At 40.1% G+C, this 25,899-nt stretch overlaps 1 protein-coding gene across 2 annotated transcripts in view; it reads right to left on the reverse strand.

Annotated features, from left to right (window-relative positions):
- Nucleotides 1–22,944, reverse strand: part of LOC132833445 (probable E3 ubiquitin-protein ligase HERC3) — a 64,519-nt gene extending 41,575 nt beyond the window's left edge. Inside the window, exons 1-10 of one of the 2 annotated variants that reach the window (XM_060851732.1) lie at nt 22,573–22,944; nt 19,391–19,547; nt 18,739–18,815; nt 14,462–14,683; nt 10,707–10,798; nt 8,636–8,766; nt 7,570–7,724; nt 5,935–6,011; nt 4,912–5,009; nt 2,909–2,968 (exon numbers count right to left, since the gene is read on the reverse strand). In XM_060851732.1, the coding sequence (XP_060707715.1) occupies nt 2,909–2,968; nt 4,912–5,009; nt 5,935–6,011; nt 7,570–7,724; nt 8,636–8,766; nt 10,707–10,798; nt 14,462–14,683; nt 18,739–18,815; nt 19,391–19,547; nt 22,573–22,753 (1,250 nt within the window). In that variant the 5' untranslated portion in view covers nt 22,754–22,944. Of the gene's footprint in view, nt 1–2,908; nt 2,969–4,911; nt 5,010–5,934; nt 6,012–7,569; nt 7,725–8,635; nt 8,767–10,706; nt 10,799–14,461; nt 14,684–16,082; nt 16,138–18,738; nt 18,816–19,390; nt 19,548–22,572 lie in introns of those variants that run through there. The other variant, XM_060851733.1, reaches the window with a different exon arrangement.
- Nucleotides 22,945–25,899: the final 2,955 nt, after the last annotated feature.

Below are 25,899 nucleotides of genomic sequence, written 5' to 3' on the forward strand. Positions count from 1 at the left end.
TATGGACCAGAGCCAGTGTTGGCCAGTGATTAGAGTATAGCCTCAAATCTCAGCTATGTCACTGCAGGACAGTGTAAGGAAACAATCTATTCCTCAAAACATCTTTTAATATTTCCAGATCAAATAGCACAGTTGATATTCCTTCAGGCACAGCTGACGTTTGTCTCAGTGTGGATCTCTGGGAATAGCCTTTAGAGCAAAAAGAAAGTCCTGCATCACAGAGCTGCTGAGGTGAAGCTTGACAAAAAGCACAAAAATCTCTCTTCTGACTATCTTCACAAAAGACAACAGTGTCTTCCCCACCACAGCCATGTTGAGAGCAATGTGTTGAAGAGCAAGACTCCTGACATGTAGGAAGGATCTGAAGATGAGGGCTTTTCTTACCACCATTCCCTTTGAGGTTTTTTTTGTGATCATTTAGAGAAGACAGTAGGAACATAGGAACATGAGTAGGCCATTCAGCCCCTCAAGACTGCAACAGCATTCAATGAGATCATGGCTGATCTGTGCCCTGCTCCATTCAGGCCTTTGTCCCATATCCCTTAATATCTTTGCTTAACAAACATTTATCCGTCTCATATTTTAAAACTAATAACTGTCATTTGTGGAAGAGTTCCAAATATCTACCACCCTTTGTGCATAGAAATGCTTTCTATCATCTCTCCTGAACAGTCTGACCCTCATCCTCAGATTATGCCCCCTAGTTCTAGAATCCCCAACCAGTTTCTTTCTGTCTACCCTGTCTTTTCCCATTAATATCTTGAACATATTGATCAGATTGCCCTTAACCTTTCAAATTCTAGAGAAAACTGGTCTAAATTGTGTAATCACTGCTCATAACTTAACCTCTGATGTCCAGGTATCATTTTTATAAATGGCTGTACTCATTCCAAGGCTAATATATCCTTCCTAACATGTGATACTCTGATCTACTCATTGTACTCCAAGGGTGGTCCTAACTAGGATTTTGTTTTATTGCATCCATGTGCTCCAGTCTTCTAGATATAAATGCCAGCATTCTATTAGCTTTTGATTATGTTGTGCCCCTGTGAAGACTCTTTGTCTTATAATAGTGTTTTGGCCCATGGAGCAAGTAAATAAAGAAAAAAGTGGATCTTGAGACACCTTTGGAATGATACAACTGGAACCGATCAGTTTGTAAAGCAATAAAATGAAAAACAGCAATAAGAAAAAAATAGAAGCAATGTTTTATATCTTTCATCCCAGAGTCACGGAAACTTGCTCAGAAATCCAGATCTAATATACTGGGAATAAAACTATCAGTTCCAATGGAGGGTCAGACATGTACACTTGAAGAGGGAGAAAGTGAGGACTGCAGATGCTGGAGATCAGCGTTGAGAGTGTGGTGCTGGAAAGGTATAGCAGGTCAAGCAGCATCCGAGGAGCAGGGGGAAATCGATGTTTCGGGCAAGGGCCCTTTGTCAGGAATGATTCATTCCTGACAAACGGCTTTTGCCCAAAACTTGGATTCCCCTCCTCCTGACTGACTGCTTTTCCAACACCACACTCTCGATGTGCACTTGAAACTTTCTTTGTCTTTTGATGGTCTGCTGTGTGATTCATGCATCTTCTGTTTTCTATTTCAGCTGACAACAGTGTTACCTAGCAGAATATGTGTTCATTGTAAGACTGCAGGAAAGCAACTGACAGAAGCAAATGGTCCATACCGAATATTGAAATTAGTGAATTGAAGTAGATCCCACTATGTTGACCCCTTTCTTCTGTCAGTCCAAAAGTGTATTTGATATTGGGATGGGTATACAATACACTCCAAATGGTCAAAAAAAAAGTTATGATACCATGCAAATGGGGGAAACACATCACAACTTGCATGTTATTTGCATGCTAGCAGTGCAGTAAGGATAATATCAGTGCATTAAAACTATTAATTGACTGGTTGCTGTATGGCAGTTGATCACAGTGTTCAAATCCCATTTCAAGATCGAGTGCTTAATCTGGGCTGACATCACTATACTGTCGGAGATGTTTCCTTGCAGATGAGACATTAAACTGTTTCCCTTCTAAACCAGCCATAAAAAGATTCAAGGAACCTTTCCAGAATGGAGCAGGAAGGATCAGTATTTATCCGTCAACAATATCTAAAGTATCAGATGACTTGATTGTTATCTCTCTGCCATTTGTGGAATCCCACTGTGCACAAACTGACTGCTGCATGTTCTACATTACAACAACAGTGAGAACATTTTAGAAGTGTTTTATAGACTCTGACGCCTTTCAGGATGTTCTGAAGCAAGGGGTACTATACAATTGCAAATCGTTTCCTTTCATTCAAAGTATAGCAGCAAAAATTCTCAAAAATTCTGAAGTCACACATCTAGTGAAAGTGCATTATAGCAAAACAGCAGAGCAATGAACTGGTGTCTGTGCCTAATGTATTGCAGATAATGCTGCACCACCTGAAATATTGAAACAATGCTTACACAGATTTTTACTCAAAGAACAACTGAAAGTGTGGCAGTGTTTCAATATAGGAAATCGTTGGCCATGAATTCCCAAACTCAAATTGCTTGTGGAGTTAAGACAAGGTTCAGAGTAGGCAGATGAGGTAGATTCAGGTTCAAGACTGATCAAAGCTTGAACATACTACATAATACAGAAAAGGATGGTTTCAAGAGAGAGGTGGCCCTGCAAATCATCAAGCAATATTTTCACAAAACTCTTTCCTTTCTCTAACTTGTTTAGTTGTATGAATTTCCTTGGAGTAAATTAGGTAAAATAAACACCAGAAAATAAGCATGTGATCCAAGTTAAAAATTTTGTTATTCCTTAGGCTTGTACAACAAGATGACAAACTCAGATAAGATGAGCAGCAAGTCTAACTGCGATGTTTTGATGTTAATTGTTCAGCAATGAAACATTTGCTTACTTGACATCAAGGAAACTTCCACACAGAGTTTGAGATGAAGAAAATGCCCGAACAATTCCCCTGTAAATGAAATTCAGACAAATTTAACCTATGTTATTTTGTAAATGTTAGCTGCTTCCACTAACATATAGATAATTCAAATTCTCAGTAACTGTGTAGCTGAATCCTGTGAACAACAGGTTTTGCTTGGGCCCCATTACTGGAGTAAACAGAAATACCCAAGTTGAATTCTATACTATCAATCATATTATAGGCATTTTCAAACTAAATTGTATTTAGAAGATGCAGTTAAATGTGTCATGTCTTGCAAATAGTTCACTAAAATATGCATCCAATTGGTAAAATATTATCTCAGACTTTAGTTTTTTTTAATTCATTCATGGATTGTGAGTATCACTGGCCCTATCAGCACTTATTGTCCATCCCTGAACTACCCAGAGGGCAATTAAGAGGAAGTGAGGTCTGCAGATGCTGGAGATCAGAGCTGAAAAATGTGTTGCTGGAAGCGCGCAGCAGGTCAGGCAGCATCCAAGGAGCAGAAGAATCAACGTTCCGGGGATAAACCCTTCTTCAGGAATTCCTGAAGAAGTGCTTATGCCCAAAACGTCAATTCTTCTGCTCCTTGGATGCTGCCTGACCTGCTGTGCTTTTCCAGCAACACATTTTTCAGCAGAGGGCAATTAAAGGTCAACCACTGTGGGTCTGGAGTCACATGTAGATCAGACTGGGTAAGGATGGCTGTTTTCCTTCCCTAAAAGGCTTTGGAAAACCAGATTGTTTCTCACAACAATTGACAGTAGTTACATGCTCACCATTGGTTGAGGTTTCTGTTTCACTCTAGATGGTTATGAATGTTCAGGTCATTGAGTACACTGAAGGCTGAGATCAATAGAATCTTGCAATATAAGAACATTTAATAAGAAGGGCATCAGGCAGATAAGCAGAGCTGAGGTTCAGGACCAGTCACATGTTAGAGTGGTGAAGTTGACTTGAAAAATCATATGGTCTATGACCTGCTACTGTTTTTGTTCTGAATGTACATGGGCCACCAGTGATTGGAACTTATTTTCTCAAGTTGTTTTAAATTAACTGTAACCCATTTAAAATGTGCTATTAAGTCTGACATAAACAATCTGGTAAAATTTAAGCTTGTTCTACTGTATAAGACAGTTACAAGAGAAGGTTAACCAGATAAACTCTGCCAATCAGAATATAAACTCCTCCTGAGACAAGATAACCAGACTTTTCTAGTATCAGTTACTAAGTTCCATCAAGCTAATAGTAATGTGTACTTACTTGTGCACTTTATCACAAGAGACTCACACAAACTCAGATGTAATGTAACTACCTATTAAGTACTATGTAATAAACCTACACTGTTCAACAAGACTAAACCTGTCTTTTGCCAAAGAATAGAGGTTTATAAAATCATGAGGGGCATGGATAGGATAAATAGAGAAGGTATTTTCCCTGGGGTGGGGGAGTCCAGAATTAGAGGGCATAGGTTTAGGGTGAGAGGGCAAGGATATTAAAGGGACCAAGGGGCAACTTTTTCATGCAGAAGGTGGTACATGTATGGAATGAGCTGCCAGAGGAAGTGGTAGAGGCTAATACAATTACAGCATTTAAGAGGCATCTGGATAGGTATACGAATAGGAAGGGTGTGGAGAAATATGGACCGGATGCTGGCAAGTGGGACTAGATTAGGTTGGGATATCTTGGCATGGATGAGTTGGACCGAAGGGTCTGTTTCCGTGCTGTACATCTCTATGACTCTAATTTGTCTCAGTATCCTTCCTCACTTGATGTCAATAAGTTAGACAAATACTAACATGAAGGATTGCTGGCAGTGAATCTGTCCAAGGCATTTCAGCTGATAAATTGGACAGTAACTGCAACATCCAACAGTGTGTCTTCAGGTGCTTGCAGAAAAGAGATTAAAATAAAAGGGAGTTATATCGAGATAAAGGATGATTAGCTGGATTTTGCACTAAGACACTTACTTTCTTGTGTTTTTGTCCAATTCTTGCTCCAGTAACTGGTCTACTGTCACGATTCTCCTCAAAGTATTGAAAGATTGATTGACACAGGGCAACAAATCCTGAAGAGAAAAACAAAACCCAACAGGGGTTGCATGTTCATCTGAACACAAGGAACATGGACTGGAAACATCAATTCTCTCCAGTAGCAACCATTTTACAGGGTAGCATTGCCCTTGCCCCATAACTGAACAAAACTGGGGCAGTGAGGGGGGGCCACTGTCACCAGATTGCCATTACCATCTGCACCTCACTGTGAGTGGTGACCACTGCCAGTACTGCATTTGGATGAGCAATTGAGCTTCACTGAATCGTGACCTTGTATTTTGGGATCTCACTGGGTGCAAGCTGGCTGGCTCTGTTAGAGGCAGTGAGGGGGTGAGGTTGGAGTGTGTGAGGAAGGAAGGGTAAACTGTCAGGGAGGTAACACTTTTTGAAGGGATAAGTGGCTTTCCTTGAAGGAGGGTCCCCACCTGCCTTCCACAAGCCCATGTAAAGAAACCTGCCACACTAGGCATTTGGTGTGGGCCTCCCCCACTGCCAGTTAAATCCCAGCGCTGACTGGATTAAGGCCTTATTCATTGATTCACTAGCAGGCAGAGCTAGCAAAACTGTACGAGGATCTTGTTGGACTATTAAGGGGGCTGGATGGGTTTTACATACCCTCCCACCAAACCCTACAAATCCAGTGAGGACAGCGTACAAACTGGTCCAATGTCCCTTCTCCAGAGCCATGTAACTTTCTTCCCTTCACGCCTAGATTCCACCTACTTTTAATGATACCCATTAAATTAATTAAGTCATTAGCTAATTAATTAATAGAATTAAAAGGGAGAAGCTCACTTTTTTCTGTGTTACCCAATAATCATCTGAAGTGTTTCTGAGCCCAGTCGAATGCCCATTCCCAAATCTGTGGTCTTGAACCACCAGTATCTCCTTATTGCAACCAACACCATCAAGCGGCTTCAAGTACATTTATCTCCTTACCATTTCATCACAGCACTCTGCAAAGCTTTGGTGGCCTCCTGCAAAAATTCTTTTCACAGCTAGTTTTGCTCCATGTCCTGTCAAATTATACAATTACAGATTGAGTGGGCCGCAGTGTTACTCAAAAGACATATTGATCTGTTCTTCCTTCTGTACTAAGTTCATCGTTTACACCCACGAGCCTTTCAGGTCCTATCTTTCCATTCCAAACTCAGTTGCCCAGATTTGTAATGGAAAGTGCCTGAAAATGCCTTACTGGCTGAAAAGTCATGAATGGTGCCTAACCATCAGTGATCATTGCCACTCTTCATCTAATGTTGGAGGAGTGGCTGTTCATGAAGTAGCTGAAGTTGGGGGTTGGGCCTAGAAGACTACCCTGAGGAACTAAGCAATGTTGTGCTAGTGCCCCTATCTCTGAGTCATTAGGCCCTGGTTCATGTCTCACTTGCTCCAGAGGCACATAACATCTCTGAACAGGTTTGGGAAGAAACAAAATCCCCCAGAGGAACTGAAGGACGTAGTGATAATGTTTCTACCTCGGAGCCATGATGCATGGGTTCAAATGTTACCCGCTCCACCTCCTCTTAACATTGATTTTTTTAAAAAACTACCCCAGGGAACTCCTTCAGAGATGCTCAAGATTAAGGGTCTCCCACAGCCATCACTATTTTCCTTTGTTGTAGGTATGATTTAAACCTGTGGAGAGTTAGCACCAGATTTCCATTGACTCCAGATTTTAACAGAGCGCCTTAATGCCAGACTCAGTCAAATGCAGACTTGATGCCAAGGGCAAATCACTCTCACCTCTTCAGTCTAAGTTTGAATCAAGGCTGTATGGAGGCCACGACTGAATGGCTCTGATAGAACCCAAACTGAATACAAGTGATCAGACAATTGCTAAGCAAGCCTTGAGGAAAATTGGATGTTCTGGGCTTGGAGAGATTTTCTAATCAACCTGTTCAGAGATGTTGTTACATACCTCTGGAGCAGGTGGGACTTGAACCCAGGTCTCCTAGCTCAGAGGTAGAGATACTACCACTGCACCACAAGAGTCCCACCAGACTGAGCTTGTATCCATTGGAGTTTCGAAGAGTGAAGGACATCTTGATTGAGATACACCTGTATTAGCTCCTCAGTGGTCTTAAGGTAAATGTGGGCAAGAAAGCTTCCTTTTGTCAGTGAGTTCAGAACTACGGGCTCGCTGTTTAATTCTTAGATGTCATCCAGAGACGAGGGGAACCTATTTTTCTTCAGAGGGGGTATGTGAACAAGGTGCAGCGGTGGGAGTCATTGCAATTTTTTAAAAAGCAGAGCTAAAATAGATTTTTTATCAGACAAGCGAATCCAAGATTATTGAAGGGTGATAGGAATGTTGAATTTGAACCACATCTTACTAAATGACAGAGCAAGCTGGAGGGACCAAATGGCCTCCAGCTATTCCTAATTCATATGTCCCACCACTTTGCTGATAATGAATAATAGACTAATGGGATAGTAATCTGTGGGACTGGCTTTTTCTGCTTTTTGGGCACAGCCACTTACACCAGTTTTCTACATAGATGCCAGTATTGCAGCTACATTGGCATAGCCTGACTATGGGAGCAAGTTATAGGTATATCATTTTACATTGCTTACCATCTTCATATCCATTATAGGCAAATATGTCCGTTATGTTAATGGAAAGAGGCACCAACTGATCTCTGGTCTCTTTGTTTCCCAATTGCCCTTCCTCTCCACGACCAAAAGAGTAGATTTTGCCACACGATGGAACAAAAACAAGTGTATGATAGCTGTGTAAACATACATACGTCTGATAACTCACACTGGAAGGACTTTGCCTCAAACAATTTTGGTGTTGAACTTTGAATTAGGATTTGGGACAGAAAGCAAAAGGAAATTCTCTTCTTGCTGATTGTTGGGGAAGGTGTACTTCTATGTGGAGCCGTTCCATTTTCTACTAGGATTTTGCTGATTCCTATTGGCTCAGGAGAAGAGAGCATTTGGACTTTCTTCAGACCTTGGCAGATGCTTCGATAATAAATGAGGCTTGGGGTTCCATCATGGATCAAGCCCAGGACTCCACCCAGCATTCCAAGCCAGAAGTCGCTAGTGCCATCACACTCTCAAAGCTGGGCTTTTATCTGGGCTAGGGCTTGCAGAGTTATGGGAACATTGGTCCAATGGAATTCAGCAGCTCTCCTCTTCTGCTATTGTGGTCCACTGGGTAAGGTGCCTCTGCTACCTTGCTCCAAGGTATGGAGGTGGAGCAGTATAGGAGGATGCTGCATTTGGTCATGACTAGCATCCTGCAGGCTATGTGGGGCAACTTTGTCCAAATAGATCCTGGAGCTGGTGGAGGTCTTGGTGGGGTTGGGAGGGATGCTGTTGGGCTGTAGTTGAGCAATGGGATGGACTGAATGGCCATTCTGGAGTGTGGTAGGTGTGGGTCTTGGGCAAAGTGCAGTATGGACAGCAGCCTCAAGTCTGAAAGAGGGAAAGCTTGGTCCAAAATGATGCCAACTAGGCTCACTAAACTACACCTTACTACAGCAAACAAAGTCAATATGACCATCATGATACTTCACAAGATTTCAGACCCCGGTAATTTAATGATATTAAAGACAAACAGTGCTGAACAGGGAAACATTAAAGTGGATTACCTTTATCTGCATTTCAATGTATTGGTGCTTTACGAACTCACCTTCCACATGCTATCTGAGAAACTTTACTTCCAAACAGGTAACCAACCAGATGAGGTTTAATCTCATCCTTTGTGGAGTTGTGTCCAAGTTGTCCATAACTCCCAGCTCCAAAGGTGTAAACAAGTCCATCCTAGAGAAGGCGCAGATGAATGACTATTTGTAAAATAAGCACACAAAATTAAAGAACCTGGAGCACATACTGTATTGTTCATTGAGCCAGTTCCATGATTCAGTACAATCATGGCTGATCCAACTCCCCTTTCCTGCCTCTTCCTCATATCCACTGACTCCCTGCAAGACAAAAGACTCAATTCTATTTCAGTCTCAATTCTATTTGAATGAATGAATGATAGAGCATCACAATGCTCTGGGATTGTGAAGTCCAGAGATTCACAACCTTTTGAGAAAAAAATTTCTCTTCATCTCAGTCCTAAATGAGCAACCCTCATCATGACAATTCCTTGAGGAGTGCAAATGATTTCTCGGCATCTAGCTTATCAAACTGCTTCAGAATCTGAAATCAATTCAGAAAGTGCTGGAGAAACTCAGCAGTATCTGTGGAGAGACAGAGTTGAGAATGTGGTGACTCTTCTTCAAACTTCGGAATCTTGTATGTTAATGAGATTGTTCCTCATTCATCAACACTCATGCAAATATAGGCCAAATTCACTCAGCCTTTCATCAGACCATTCCTTCAGCCCAGAGACTTAGTCAACTTTTGCTGTAATGTTCCCAATGCAGCTACATTTTCCCTTAAATATGGAGATCCAAACTGCACATAGCATTTCAGATCTGAACTCACAAATGCCCCATACAACTGTAGCAAGACTTCTCTATTTCTTTTCTCAAATAGTCTTGTGATAAAGACCAACTTGCTATTTTCCCTCCTAATCGTTTGCTTTACTTGTATGCTAAATTTTTTGTGTTTTTTCACAATTGCATCCAGGTCTTATTGAAACATCAGCATTTAAGAATTTCACATCTTTCAAAAACTGTTGCACATTTCCATTTCTGCAACTTGCTGTCCATCTACTTAACTGAGCTGAAAATGTGTTGCTGGTTAAAGTGCAGCAGGTCAGGCAGCATCCAAGGAACAGGAAATTCGATGTTTCGGGCACAAGCCCTTCATCCTGATGATTTTCATCTCTGATCTCCAGCATCTGCAGACCTCACTTTTTACTCGTCCATCTACTTAAACCGTCCTGCTTACCTTTCCACCAAGCTTTGAGTTATCAGCAAACTTAGATTCATTACCATCCACCCCTTCAGAAACGTCATTACAAAAGTATTGAAGAGTCAGTAGTCTATGTTGTATATGGTCTTGAAATGGACAATACTTAGTTGAGTGCAGTAAGCAACATCCATTGATGATGCCATGGGGACTTGGTCAGAGCAAAAAAGGAGTTTGTGGGAGACAGACCTGTGGATAGTATGCTTCTAACAGTGTCTGTGGTAATGTAAGGCATAGTCATGCAGCCTGCAAATAGTTGTCATCGTATTATAAACTTTATCATTTACTCAACAAGATTCTCCTTGACAGATCGGAAAGGTGGATTTCCTAATCCATATAGGACAATTTGTTCTTCAGGGAACTTATACACCCAACAATCCAGTGCCCTTTTAGTTTCATTAACTCTGATGCTGTATCAGTTATCACACATCATGGTGGTATCTAGTAATATAAACTTGTAACTTTAACTGATTCTATTTTGCATAAACAAATTCTCTGCAAATAGTCAACATGTTACTTCTACAATAGGAAGACTATACTCATAAATGAATAATTTGTATTTATTCAACCTGAGACAGCAGGTTGAAGTTCTGTCAGTTTTGCTAACAACTAAAAGGCTACACTGCCTATTGTGCTCTTTCCCAGAGCCGGGTTTAACTCACACCGCATACATTTGAATCTTGAAAGTGTAGCAGCTCTGCCACTTTCCAATTTCTATCATGAACTCTTTTGTCATTGGTCTGTTCCTTCAAAGTGAGGCTTCATTAAAGATTAAAGAACTTCCAGTATCACTCAGAAGCACCATGAAGATTTTAATTTCAGTTTCTTCCTTAACAAACCTTTGTCAGGACAGCAGTGTGTTCTTCTCCACAGGCGATATAGATGGTCCTCTTACCCTTCAACAGTGTCACATGGTTGGGCTCAAGTCTGTCTACGAGAAGGGTCGAAACAGCAATTAGCTCACTTTCTTACTCCAGTAGCAAAGTAACAACAAATGCCCAAGCTATTTTGAAGAGAAGGTTTTGGAATGGATTAACTATGAAGGTTAAAAAAAGAATTATTAAATGAGTCACAATAAAATAATTCTTACTGTACACATTAACATTGTTCCAAACTTCTGTTCTAAAATTCTGTGAACCCTCAGGCAGTCTGCTTGTGTTTAAGAATGATACAAAGAAATTACTCATTCTATTGTAAAATGTCCTGTGATATTTGGTAACTTCAGTCAGCAATTTAAAAATGGAATCACAGGGAAGACAAACAGATGGTTTGCATGTAACTTTAAACCTAAGAAAATGAATCAACAGGAAAGGGTAAGACAATTGGTGAACTAGCTGATTTCAGATTTCTGTAGTGAACTGACAGAACAAAAGGCTCAGGAAAACTCAGCAGGAAAATGGAAGTTCGAAATTTGTGTTGGATTTCCTTGACTGGAATGTAAGGTGTCTAAGATGAGCAGTGTGACAGTATCAGAGCAATTAAAAAGGACCACTCCTACAGAGTTCAGGATCATATATGCAGATGTAATAGATCAATCAACCAGTCAACATTCTCCAAGCAAAGTTTAAAAGACTGAAGAATCTCTTTAACAAAGCCAGCTGCATAACTAGATTAGGTGCTTCTACAGAGAACTCCAGATTGAAGTCTGAACACTTCTCACATTACATTTGGGTTGGTACTTGCACTCTGCATTTAAAGTAGATTAAGCCTGTCTTTTGGTGCAAACCCCATTCTTAACCCAAGATATAACCTTGAACCTTATGCTGGCGAGTGATATTTCAGCACATTGAATCTATACATCGCCTCTTGACATTCAATGGCATTTGCATTGCAGAATCCAAACATATGAATTAGCCACAGAATTAGATAATTCAGCCCTTCAAACCTGTTCCACCATTCAATCAAATCATGGCTGATTCATTGTATTCTTAACTCCACAGTACCATCTACCCCAATAACCTGCATGATATAATCCCCAGTTATCAACATCCTGGAGGTTACTACTGACCAGAAACTGCCCAGGACCAGGCATATATTTTGGCTACAAGAGCAGGTCAGAGGCAAAATCCTGAGGCAAGTAACTCACACCTTTGACTCCTCAAAGCCTGTCCACCACATGATAGGGACAAATCAGGAGTTGGATGGAATCCACTCCATGTGCCTAGTTAGTGTGTGGTTGGACTCTAACTATCTTTAGTATCACAACGGAATGCTACCCAAGTCCATGGAACTTTCTTCAAGAGCTCTTATTTTACATCTTGACCTGTAAACACATTAGCTTCATGCAGGGTTGCAGCTTTTATTCTTTTCCAGTTCTCAATATTAACCACATGACTTTGACACCTTTACTACATGGTCACCGTCATTTATTATTAATCCCATTACTCAACATCTCCCCCGTCCTTATCCCCGTTACGTTCTAAACATTTTCCTGCAAAGCCTCAGACTTCAGAGCATCAGTCTATTTGGTGCTTTAACTAATCTCCTTTCTTGGATCTCATTCAGAGATTGATAATGTTTTGCATCTCTCAGTTGGAGTGTCCCACTCCTGGTTGATTATACAGCTTTCTTATGAGCAAGAAGTCCAGGATTCTATTGGTTTTTTGTTAAATGAAATCAATAAATTACAATTTCACTTTATAATCCCAAGGTGTATTTCAACCATATATTATCTCAGTTGTGCTACGATCATTCCCTCTTTATGTTGGTTCTATACTGGTGGATTGTAGCTGTTTAAGAGAACAGCTCATCACCTCCTTCTCAAGGGTATTTACAGATAGGCAATACACATCAGCCTAGCCAGTGACATACACATCACATGAATAAGTAAAAATAAATTAGACGTTGTCTTTCACTTCTCAAACTCTTTGCACTGCCATTAGAACCCTTGAAAATATTATAACTTGTTGAATGAAGCTTAAATGTATTTTTAGCAAGCCAGAATTACTTATCAGCCATGATCGAATGGTGCAGCAGTCTCAATGGGCCGAATGACCTAATTCTGCTCCCATGGAGAAAGTGAGGACTGCTGATGCTGGAGATTAGAGTCAAAGAGTGTGGTGCTGGAAAAGGCATTACATTCCTGATGATGAGCTTATGCTCAAAATGTCGATTCACCTTCTCCTCAGATGCTGTCTGACCGGCTGTGCTTTTCTAGCACCACACTTTTTGATTAAGTTTGCTCCCATATCTTATGGTCTTATGTACAAACTGACTGGTCGTGAAAAACTAATTATATTTGGGGAATGCCACATTTCTCAGTTTTAGACCAAACTTAATGACTAGCATTTCAAAATACTATTTTAAATTTGCTTATCTTCTAGTATAAATCAATAGTTTACCATTTTTACAATTATAAAAACTGAACAAGAAAACCGGTCACTACTTCCTGCATTAATGTCTGTGAGAATTCTTCAATGTGATTGGCTACTTAAGTTGATCCCATTGTTACCAGCAACCAGAGATCTCTTTTTGCTGGCACCAGTATAAAGTTAAGGTCAGGAAAGGGGAAGACTCTGCAACAGAGATCTCTAGATCATTATACATAATATAAAAGCAAAGTACTATGGATATAAAAACAGGGTGGCATGGTGGTTCAGAGCTTAGCACTGCTGCCTCACAGTACCAGAGATGTGGGTTCAATTCCAGCTTCGGGTGACTGCCTGTGTGGAGTTTGCACATTCTCCCCGTGTACGCGTGGGTTTCCTCCAGGTGCACGGTTTCTTCCCATAATCCAAAGATATGCCGTTTAGGTGAATTGGCCATGCTAAATTGCCCCTAGTGTTCAGTGATGTGTAGGTTAGGTGCATTACTCAGGAGTAAATATAGGACAACAGGGTAGGGGAATAGATCTGGGTGGGTTACTCTTCGGGGGATTGGTGTGGACCTGTTGGGCCGAAGGGCCTGTTTCCACACTGTAGGGATTCTATTATTCAATGAAACAGAAGCCAAAAATGCTGGAGAAACTCAGTAGGTCTGACAGTATCTGTCAAGAGACAAACAGAGTTAATGGTTTGAGTCTGATTTGATTATCCTTCAGAACTTTAGATCATTGTTTTCTGGCTTTCTTCAAGGGCGATGGCAAACCATCTTCTCCACTTGCTAATTGTATATCAAGTTACCATTTAATTGTATTCAGGTAGTGGGTATTACCCAGGGATTGACATATGCTCCTACACAGAGGAATATCATGAAATGGTAAAAACCAAAAGAATTGCACATGCTGCAAATCAGAAAAAATAACAGAAATTGCTGGAAAAGCTCAGCAGGTCTGGCAGCATCTGAAGAGATAATCGGAGTTTACTTTTCGGGTTGAGTCACCCTTCCTCAGAACTCAATGAAATGGCATGTGTTTGGGATTTTGGAGGTGTGCATTTTTAATACGTACCTCTACAAATGAAAATTTCCAAGAGTGTCATGATTTGGCTCTGGTTCTATCCTCTACCATCGAGCTTCTGGAGATGTAACGCCACTGATTGCAAATCTGAGCTCTCATTAAATAATTCCCTGATTTTGGACGGATGCATGGCATTGTTTTGAAATGGCAACAATGGAAAGGAAAGGGAAGGGCAATAGTTTCTGTAAAGTTTCTTACCCTCTGTGTCCTTGAGTCCTAGCTGTCCATGATTATTTCTCCCCCATCCAAACACCGTCCCAGAGAGAGACAGGGCGAAGCTGTGTTCTCCTCCTGCAGCGATCTGTGCCACTGGCATCCCGGTGAGGGATATCACACTCTGAGGACTGTGCTGGGAGACATCTTTTGTACCATGACCAAGTTGGCCATAAGTGTTCTGTCCCCAGGCAAAGAGTTGGCCATCTTTTAACCGAAAACAAATAAGAAAAAAATATTAAATTACCTTTGGTTCCACTAAGTTTACCAAGTTTAAAATCATCATGTTTAACTTTGACAAGAAAACTGAGAAAGTGGAAAATCTACAGTAGGCCGATTTCTTTTATGTATTGAGAAGGCTCAGAGTTTTAAAACAGTTAGTTATAAACAGTTAGCAGTCCATTTCTGCTGCAGTCAAAATATCTGAATATACACAGTTCCACTGAGTAGAGTTATACCACCTTTGAAACAGGAGGTGAAAGCTTTGAGCACCATCCCTGATCATTCCAGTACATGGAGATGAGAATATTGTCTCTAAAAATGAGATTGACACCTGCCTACTCATGTCCAGCTGTAATGACCACTAGTGAGTGATAGTATTTACATGATTAAAGTGACATAAAGGGTACTTGCATTTATTAGCCACGATATAGAGTTTAAAAGTAGGAAGATTATGTTGGAACTGTAAAAAACATAGATTTGGCTACAGCTAAAGTCCTGCATACAGTTCTAGAATCTACATTATAGAAAGGTGAGATTGCGATGGAGAGGGCGCAGGGGAGATTTACAAAGATTTTGCCAGGGCTGGAGAATTCAAGTTATAAGGAGAAACTGGATAGACTGGGGCTGTATTCCTTGGAGCAACAGAGTGAAGAAGAGCAGGTGTGAAATGTATGAAAGTATGAGGGGCACACAGATAGGGGAGACAGGAAGAGACTTCTCCCTTTGGTGGAGCAATAAATGACCGAGGGTACAGACTTAAGGTAAGGATCATGCCTTAGAGGGATATGAGGATTTTAGTTTTCACTCAGATGGTGAAAAGAATCGAACTCACTACCTGTAAGGATGGTAGAAGTATTTACACTTACACCTGTGTTGCCAAGGAGCTTATTTTCAACCAACACAGACTCAATGGGCCAAAGGGCCTTTTTCTGTGCTGTATACCTCTCAGACACTCTTCTCATCTTTCAGCCAAAAGGGATGAGTTTGAACACCCTGTACAGATAGTGATGGCAAGTGGAGACCAGCATACCAGTTTTAAAAACTGGGCTGAAGCCCAGGGAGAAAGGTGATGCAGGGCTATTTAGTGGTGGTACCGTTTAGTAAAGAGTAGATAGGAGACTTCATCCTTGGCTGTATCGCAGCAGAAGATACTGTGAAGGCAAAACACTGCAGGGAAGGCAATGGAACAACACTTCAAGTACTTATCTCTAGAACCTGGCTTGAGAATTGTGTGTGAGAGACTTAGGGCTTGCCATAAAGACAAGGCACAACAGATGGACTAATGACCGTGTTCCTTACTATTTGTTTTAAGTAAGATTGACAATAAAGTAATATGCTAGTCCCTCATTATAGCATGCAAGCATGTTTAACATAGATCACTTACATGGCAAACGTCACATCCAGTAAATGTGGCCACAAGATATTATTGCAGCAACCCACTTGAAAGAAGAAAAAAAAAATCAGCCATTTAATCATTTGTGTGATCATGTACAGGCTTGCATTTATGCAGTTATTCTGGAGCATAGATATTGCAAACTTTAGGGATATAGAGGTGATATTGTCTGGGACAAGTGAGGTCAAGCTTGCACACCAGGCATCAGTTAACAAGAAACGTGAACAAGATATGAACCTAATGGACTGTGTTATAACAAGACCTCAACAAACAGGCTAACTTACAACTAAAAACATTTACTTGCCAACACAGTACTTTGAGAATTTGAATTCAATCACGAGAAAAAAGCTGACCGATAACAGCCCCAGATGAGACCTAAAAGGCAATTCAGTTCAAACTGCCAGATTAGGGCAATTAAGGATAGGTTTTAAGTGCTGGACATGACAGCAATGCTCTGGCCCAGAAGGCAGTGGAGGCCAAGTCTCTGGAGACTTTCAAGAAAGAGATGGATAGAGCTCTTAGAGATAGTGGAATCAAGGGTTATGGGGATAAGGCAGGAACAGGCTACTGATTGTGGGTGATCAGCCATGATCATAATAAATGGTGGTGCTGGCTCGAAGGGCCAAATTGGCTATTCCTGCACCTATTGTCTGTTGTCTTCTAAAAATGGAAAGAACAGTCATTCAACCTTCTCGATTTAAAAAGGTACCAAGGATTGAATATCGGATAGTTTTGGGCAATATACTCAAAAAAACAAAAGTATATACTTGCATTGCACGTCTCATGACCACAGGATGTTTGAAGGTGCTTTACAAACAATTAAGTAGCTTTGAACTGTTGTAATCTAAGAAGCACAGCAACCAACTTGGACACAGAAAAGTCCAGAAAACAGCAAATGAGCAGATAATCCAATTTCTTTTCGTGATTTTGATTGAGGAATAAATATTGGCAATGAAACCAGAGATATCACATCTGCTCGGAGAGTCACACAGCACAGAAACAGACCCTTTGGTCCAACCAGCCCATGCCAAACATAAACCCAAACTAAACTAGTTCCATTTGTTTGCTCCTGACCCATATCCCTCCAAACCTTTCCTATTCATGTATTTATCCAAATATCTTTTAAATGTTGTAATTGTGTCCACACCCACCATTTCCTCAGGATGTTTATTCCACACAAGCCACTCTGTAGAACATTTGCCCCTCGTGTCTTTTTTCAAAAATCTGCCTCCCCTCAGCTTAAAGATCTGCCCTCTAGTCTTGAAACCCCTGATTATCTTCTTCAAACTAATGTTATAGGATCCTTTAAAACCCCAAAGAGGGTAAACAAGTCCTTCCTTTAACATCTCATCTGAGCAACAGTAGATCTGACAATGTAGCATTCTGTGTAAAGTTTTTCAGCTTATTTCCTTTGGCATTAAAGTCCTATATTACTCTGAAACTACAATTTTCCAGCTTAGAAGCTAGAGTGCTCCCAACAGAGCCATAGCTGACGTATCTAATCGGGGTAAAAAGATTTAGTCAATTAATATATTAGCGAGTTTTAAGAAGGTTTGTAGCTTAGGTTGAGGTTCTAGACGTAGGTTTGCTCGCTGAGCTGGAAAGTTCATTTTCAGATGTTTCGTCACCATACTAGGTAACATCATCAATGAGCCTCCAGATGAAGCACTGGTGGCATGGCCCACTTTCTATTTATGTGTTTAAGGTTTCCTTGGGTTGGTGATGTTATTTCTTGTGGTGACACCATTCCCCGCAGTGATGTCATTTCCTATTCTTTTTCTCAGGTGGTGGTAACTGGGATCCAAGTCAATGTGTTTTTTGATAGAGCTCCGGTTGGAATGCCATGCTTTTAAGAATTCTCGTGTGTGCCTCGGTTTGGGTTGTTCTAGGATGGATGTGTTGTCCCAGTCAAAGTGATGTCATCCATATGTAAAGATACTAGTGAGAGTTGATCATGTCTTTTTGTGGCTAGCCTCCACACCGGAGGCTCCCTGCCTTCATTCCTGATGAAGGGTTTTTGCCCAAAACATTGATTTTCCTGCTCCTCAGATGCTGCCTGACCTGCTGTGCTTTTCCAGCACCGCTTTAATCTAGACTCTGATTTCCAGCATCTGCAGTCTTCACTTTCGCCATGTCTTTTTGTGGCTAGTTGATGGTCAGGTATCCTGCTGACTAGTTTTCTGCTTGTTTGTCCAATGTAGTGTTTGTTACAGTTCTTGCAAGGTAATTTATAAATGACATTAGTTTTGCTTGTTGTCTGTATAGGGTCTTTCAAAGTTCATTAGCAGCTGTTTTAATGTGTTGGTGGGTTTGTGGGCTACCATGATGCCAAGAGATCTGAGTAGTCAGGCATCTACTCAGATCTCTTGGCATCATGGTAGCCCACAACCCACCAACACACTAAAACAGCAGATAATGAACTTAAGAATAGTAATTATTTTTTATGTCAGGCACCCTGATAGGCTTGACCTTTGCTGTATCAATGGAAATTTGATCACAGAATTAACCAATGAACATAATAATCATGTTACATATAGACCTAAAATCAGACCTGGTTCACAGAAGGATTATTGTTTACTGTTACATCTTCTTCATCTTTTTGGCTTCTGATTAAGTCACTACAAGCATGTTTAAGATTAAATCTTACTTTTGGACAGTGTCAGTGAGTGATTGTTTCCACAAGCCACCTGAATGATGTGGGTATCACTCAAACTCTTAAGCACTCTGAAAAGAAATAAAAGATAATTGTCAATACACCATATCTAGATTTTTATTAGAAATATAACCTGTTTCATTACTTGATAGGCTCTGATATATTGTTTAAAATAAAAATTGTGAAGATTAGACTTTACAATATGACTGCACACTAGCAGAATTTTGCTTATCCTAATCTCTCTGAATAGGAAGGTGACAAAGCACAAAGTTTAAACAATGATAGGTAAATAGCTGTTAAACACATCCAGATGAGTCAGTGAACCAACCTTGATTTGGAATGATTGAGCAAAGGTCATAGGTTTAAATTCTATTCCACAGACTTGAGCACAGAATCAAGGTTGGCACTACAGTGCAATACTGAAGGAGTGCCTCACTGATTGTTTGGATGAAACATTAAATTTTGACAATGTGTCCCTAAGTACGGTACTTGGTAGTGGTCTTTAGAGTGAATTCTGCCATTACTTCACTATGCCCTAACATTTCAGCAACACAATTTATATTATAATGGTGCAGAACTCAACAAGAATACAAAAAAAAATACAAGTTTGAAAACATGCAAGTTACTAGGATAATGTAACTCTTACTGTGGTTTCATCATGGAGAATTCTTTTACTTTAGCTGCTGTTTCCTTCGATTTAACTTCACTCTGAAAAACGATTCCTGTTTTAGAAAGGAAGAGGATGTGGGATATTCCACTCTCCGCAATGTCAATTTTCTGCTCCTTGAAGTGAGTAAATTGTCCTGACACAAAATCAAAACAGAATATTAATATTTAGGTGAAGGGCATTACAATGAATATGTTTCTGGGCTAATAATCCAGGGATCAAATGTTCAAACCTTCGAGAACTTGAGAATCCAGTTTTTAAAAAAATTTCCATGAAGCTATCTGATTGTTAAAACCTATCCAATTCACTACAGTCCTTCAAGGAAAGATACCTCATCCATAACTAGTCATTGTAAAGAATTATAACCCCAAAACCATTGTTGTTGACTCTGAAATGTCCCAGGAAGCCACTCAAAACACGACAGACCCACTAACAGTTTGAAAATTATGGTAAGGTCTGAATAAAATAGATGAGGGGAGACTTGTACCTACTCATAAAAAGGATCACACACAGGTCATTGGTTGAGATTAGATTCCCTACAGTGTGGAAACAGGGCCTTCGGCCCAGCAAGTCCACACCGACCCTCCGAAGAGTAACCCACCCAGACCCATTTCCCTCTGACTAATGCGCTTAACACTATGGGCAATTTAGCATGGCCAATTCACCTGACCTACACATCTTGGTGACTTTTAAAAGTGATTTGCAAAGTAGTAAATGTGATGTGAGATATAAAAAAAAATTTTCATGCACTAAATAGTTAAGTTTTGGAATACATTACCTGTTAGTATGGGTGGAAGTAGAATATATGGAGCCATTTGAAAGGGTGCTTATTTGAATAGAAACACTAGGAGGTTGGGGAAAAGGCATGAGAATGAATAGCTCACAATCATTACGTTCATTTGAAGAGTCAGTGTAGACATGATGGCCCAAATGGCCTCCTTCTGCACTCTAATGTTTTTATAATTTTGAAGTAAAGGCAAACTACTGCAGATGCTGGAAATCTGACACAAACAAGGAGTATGCTGGACAAACTCAGCATCTTTGGAAAGAGAAACAGAGTTAACATTCAGAATTCTGAAGAAGTTCATACTAGACTTGAAATGTTAATTCCGTTTCTCTCCCCCTGATTTTGTAATATGTTGGCATGGAACTAAAGATGTGTAATGCCCATGTCACAGATGTTAATATAAGCCAAATTTATGTTAACAATCAGGTGATTAACAAGTTAAATTCAAAGGGGCAATTCTGTCTTGCTGCTGTGAATCTAGATTAATTGCACAAAAATTGTACCGCAGCTTGAGAGTTCAGGACAAGTAAACTTGTGTATTCACTTGAATTTAAATGATTGGTGATTAATTTAGTAGAGACATTTAAGGTGATACTAGGTTTATCAATTAAATAATGTTTATGTATATAATAATAACATTAAAATGAGAATACTGGTAAAATCAGAATAAAGCAATCACAATAATTTTGATAAAATAAAAAGTTACCATTTGAACATTCAGATGGAAAAATAAATTCAACTTCAAGTTAATCTCTCTTCTGGTCAATTTATCTCCACCAATTATAATAACAAGGGAACCAACAAATAATGAATCTCTCAAAACTTGAAAGGATTTGGAAAAGATTTACAAGGCTGGTGCCAAGGTTGGAGAGTTTGTGCTATAGGGAGAAGCTGAATAGGCTAGGGATACTTTCCCTGGAGTGTGGGAGACTGAGGGATGATCTTATAGAAGTTTATAAAATCACAATGGGCTTGGATAGGCTAAATAGCAACAGTTTTTTTACCCAGGAGGGGAGTCCAGGACTAGGGGTCATAGGTTTAAGGTGAGTGAGGAAAGATTTAATAATGGAGCTCAGGGAGAATCTTTTTCACACAGAAGGTGGTGCATGCATGGAATGCACTGCCAGACAGTAAGTGGAGGAGTCTGGTACAATTACAACACATAAAAGGCATCTGGATGGGTATATGAATAAGAAGAATTTAGAGGGATATGGGCCAAATGCTGGCAAGTGGGACTAGATTTAAAGTCTGGTTGAAGATTTGTAGCTCGGGTGTCCGTTGTTGTGGTTCTGTTCGCCGAGCTGGAAGTTTTTGCTGCAAACGTTTCGTTCCCTGGCTAGGGAACATCATCAGTGCTATTGGAGCCTCCGGTGAAGCGCTGCTTTGATGTTTCTTCCGGTATTTATAGTGGTTTGTTCTTGCCGCTTCCGGGTGTCAGTTTCAGCTGTAGTAGTTTGTATGTGGGGTCCAGGTCGATGTGTCTGTTGATGGATGTTCTTGCCGTTTCCGGGTGTCAGTTTCAGCTGTAGTGGTTTGTATATGGGGTCCAGGTCTATTTGTCTGTTAATGGAGTTTGTGGATGAATGCCATGCCTCTAGGAATTCCCTGGCTGTTCTCTGGCTTGTCCTATGATGGTAGTGTTTTCCCAGTCAAATTCATGTTCCTGGTTGTCTGAGTGTATGGCTACTAGGGATAGCTGGTCGTGTCGTTTTGTGGCTAGCTGATTTATTTAGAATATCTAGTCGCCTTGGACGGAGTTGGACGGAAGGATCGGTGCCCATGCTGTATATCTCTATGACTCGAATCAGACCCAGTCCTTGCTAACGGGGTGTGTATTAATGGCGAAGTCAATGAAGATGTCAATGAAGACATCGAAGGTGTCTTTTCAGAACCGGGCTTCAGAGGTCGCTGCTGCAGCTGCCTCTGTGACTGGGAAAACGAAACCGAAGCACATTAAGATCAAATAAAGGGAAAACAATCTTTGTTTAAGGAGAGATCTGAGGGAAGCCGATACCACATAGCTCTTGAAACGCAGACGCTTTCACCTGGCAGAATAATCAATAGCCACATTGCAATCAATACCCAAACGGTATCCTTAACACAAATGCAATACAAAACTCGAAAATGCACATTAAATATAATTCCTGTGACAACTTTGTTTTAAATTATCAGACTGTAGCAACTGCCATACAATTCTTCACAAGAACTTCATATTAATAATAGATATCATATACATGGTTAGCTATAGACTCTGAACACTACTTTACATTATGTCTAAATTAATACATAATTATCTGTTCTATATATGATCATTTAATTTTAAACAGTTCTCCTTCCTATTATAGACAGGATTGTAATATTTCCATCTCCTCACCAGGTTTTGATTTTCGCTTCCATCCGCGGACTCTGGTATAAACTTTCCCGTTTTCCAACACAAACACAGTGACTCCTTCCCGGCTGCAAACATGTTGAACCCTCTCTCCTTTGAGAATCTCCTCTGACTGGGAGCAGGGATTCTGTCCGCTCCCTGAGGTCAACTCTCCCCAACACAACATCCTTCTCTCTCTCTCTCTCTGCTCGCTTTATTATTCCTCCTTCAATCACCAGGGAAACCGAGAGAGAGGAAAATAAAACAATTACAACTCAGAAAGTCAGATATAAAATACTCCTTTTCCCGGATCTGCTGCAATGTTCGTTTAAACTTAGACAAACTGTCTCTCCCACTTATGCAAGAAAACATATTTGCTGATTGCCTTCTCTTAGCCCCGCCTCTGAACCAGCAGTGAGAGCCAATAGCATCGAGAATTGCACTATTTTGGGGCGTAACCTTTCAACTGTATTGACCCACTCATTCATAGCGACTGGAAGGTTTATATGGTCCTGCATTATATTGTTCTCTTTGCAATCCACAAGACGATGGCATTACGTTCTAAAACTTCCACTGGACTGAGTAAATATTTCAGGAGCAAAACAATACCATATGTCATTGTATTGCAATGTTTAGACGGGAGACCTTTTCTGTTTAGCATCTGTACTGCTGTGACTCCCAGCTTCTCACATTATTCACAAGAAGCTGATTTACTTATTGTTCAAAACGGAGAGAAATTAAGACATTGGAGCAAAAACAGGCCATTCAACCCATCATGTCTACTCAGCAATTTGATGAGATCATGGTTTAACTAATAATCCTCCACTCCATGTCCCTGCCTTTTCTTCATACCCTTGATTCTCTGATTAAAAATCCATCTATATCAGCTTTGAACATACTTAATGACTCAGTCTCTACAGCTCTCTGTAATACAGAGTTCCACAGAGTTGCTACCCTCTGAGAAGAGATTCCTCCTCATCTCCATCTTAAATAAGTGACCTCTTACTTTGAGATCATGCCCTTTGGCCCTAGACTGTCCCACAAGGGAAAACATTTCCCTGCACCTCCCCTGTCAAGCTCCCTGAGAACCTTATATGTTTCCATAATCGAACATAGAACATAGAACAGTACAGCACAGAACAGGCCCTTCAGCCCACGATGTTGTGCTGACCACTGATCCTCATGTGTGCACCCTCAAATTTCTGTGACCATATGCATGGCCAGTAGTCTCTTAAATGTCCCCAATGACCTTGCTTCCACAACTGCTGCTGGCAAAGCATTCCATGCTCTCACAACTCTCTGTGTAATTAAATGTCTCCTCTCATTCTTCTAAACACTGAAGAGTACAGGCCAAACCTACACAACCTCCTTTTTAAATATTGCTTGCTAGTTTACCCATAACATATATTTTCTCCTTTTTTAAAAAATAAGTTTTTTTGTTAATTATCAACATTTTCCCAATCCTTTGGCTTACCGCTAATCATCACAACATTGAATCTTTACCTTGCAATTTGATGCTATCTTTAAATTCCTTGGTTAATAATGATTCCTTGATCCCCTTCCTGGAATCCAACTTCCACATTGGGATATATATTTATTACGAGTCAATAACTATAAACATCAGCCATTGTTCATTGATTGTCTTTTCTGCTAAACCTCTTTCTCGGTCCACTGCAGCCACCTCTACCTCATTTTTTTGAAACGGTCTTTCCTTAAGTTTAGAGTAGTTACTTCTGACCCAACATAAAAGGTTCTCAGGGAACTTGACAGGGGAGGTGCAGGCAAGTGTTTTCCCTTGTGGGACAGTCTAGGGCCGGAGGGCATGATCTTAAAGTAAGAGGTCACTTATTTAAGATGGAGATGAGGAGGAATCTCTTCTCAGAGAGTAGCAACTCTGTGGAATTCTGCACTACAGAGGGCTGTAGAGACTGAGTCATTAAGTATGTTCAAAGCTGATATAGATGGAATTTCTAATCAGAGAATCAAGGGTATGGAGAGTTTCTCACTCTCAAACTTAATGCCAAATTCTATCAGGTTCTGTATATTGATTCCTAGATCCTACCTGCTTGGATCATTTACTAAATCTGTTTTATTACCAGATCCAAAGTAACCTGATGCCTGGTTTGATCCACAACATATTGTTCTAGGAAACTATTCCAAATACACTATGAGTTCTTCCTTGTATCTACCTTTGCCAATCTGATTTTTGCAAACAACATAAAAATCACTCACAATTGATGTACTGCCTTTTTTAAATGTCACATTATCTCGTATTTATTCTCTGCCCTACAGTAAAGCTACTGCTAAGAGTTCTATAGAATACCACCATCAGTGTCTCCTTCCTCTTCTTATTTCTTGCCTACACCAGTATGAATTCTACATCTTCCGATGCAAGATCATTTCTTGCTATCTTACTTATTCCATTTTGTACTAAGTTGGCAGAAGGGGCCAGATGTAGAGGACATGATTTGAATAATCAGCAAAATTAAAAACAGTGAAACAAGGAAAAATGTTGATGTACAGCAAGTGGTTAGTCATGATCTTATTAAATGATGGAGGGGGTTCAGGGAGCCAAATCGATTACCTCTGCTCGCAACCTGCATGTACAAATGACCTGATCAAATGTTTGAAGGGGCAAATGGCTTTCTCTTGTTTTTGGTAAATCTGAGGATTTTCCAATACAATCTCTGACATCAGTGGGACTGTGAGGCTGAAGATTTTATGTCCCTCATGCTGGAGTATATTTTCAAAACAAAACATTCAAAAGATGTTACATATTACAGTCTGCATTCACCTTGTGTAGGAAGCGTACAGGGATACTTCAATGGCTCAGACAGTCGGCACGAGGTTGAAATATTTGCAAGAAATCATAAGGAGCCAGGTGATGGGTTGATCTGCTTGTGTCTGTGAGATTGCAATGTATCCATAAGGCAAAGTATCCATAAAAGCAGCAACAGACTGAGGCAGCAATCATGTGGAAGGAGAGCAATGATTGAGACACCAATGACCTCTTGTCCATTTTAAACCCAAGCAAGGATAAAAACTCTCAGCAACTTAGTTCTGACACAATGCAAAATAAAAATCAAACAAAGCATTTATTTTAATTAAAATTCTTGCAATAAATTATAAATGACTGTTTACACATGAAAAAAATACATTTCACAATGCATTAAGAACAATAATGCATTGTTTTAGATTCTTCAAGTAATCTTGGTAAAAATATGCTTCAAATAAAGATTTAACAGTATGCTTTCCACTGTGCCTCAGTACATATGACAATAAATTAAATTCAATTCAATTCAGAATAAAGTTATATGTTGAGAGTACATTGGC

This window comes from Hemiscyllium ocellatum, chromosome 36 (genome assembly GCF_020745735.1).
Source record: "Hemiscyllium ocellatum isolate sHemOce1 chromosome 36, sHemOce1.pat.X.cur, whole genome shotgun sequence".
Lineage (NCBI taxonomy): Eukaryota > Metazoa > Chordata > Chondrichthyes > Orectolobiformes > Hemiscylliidae > Hemiscyllium > Hemiscyllium ocellatum.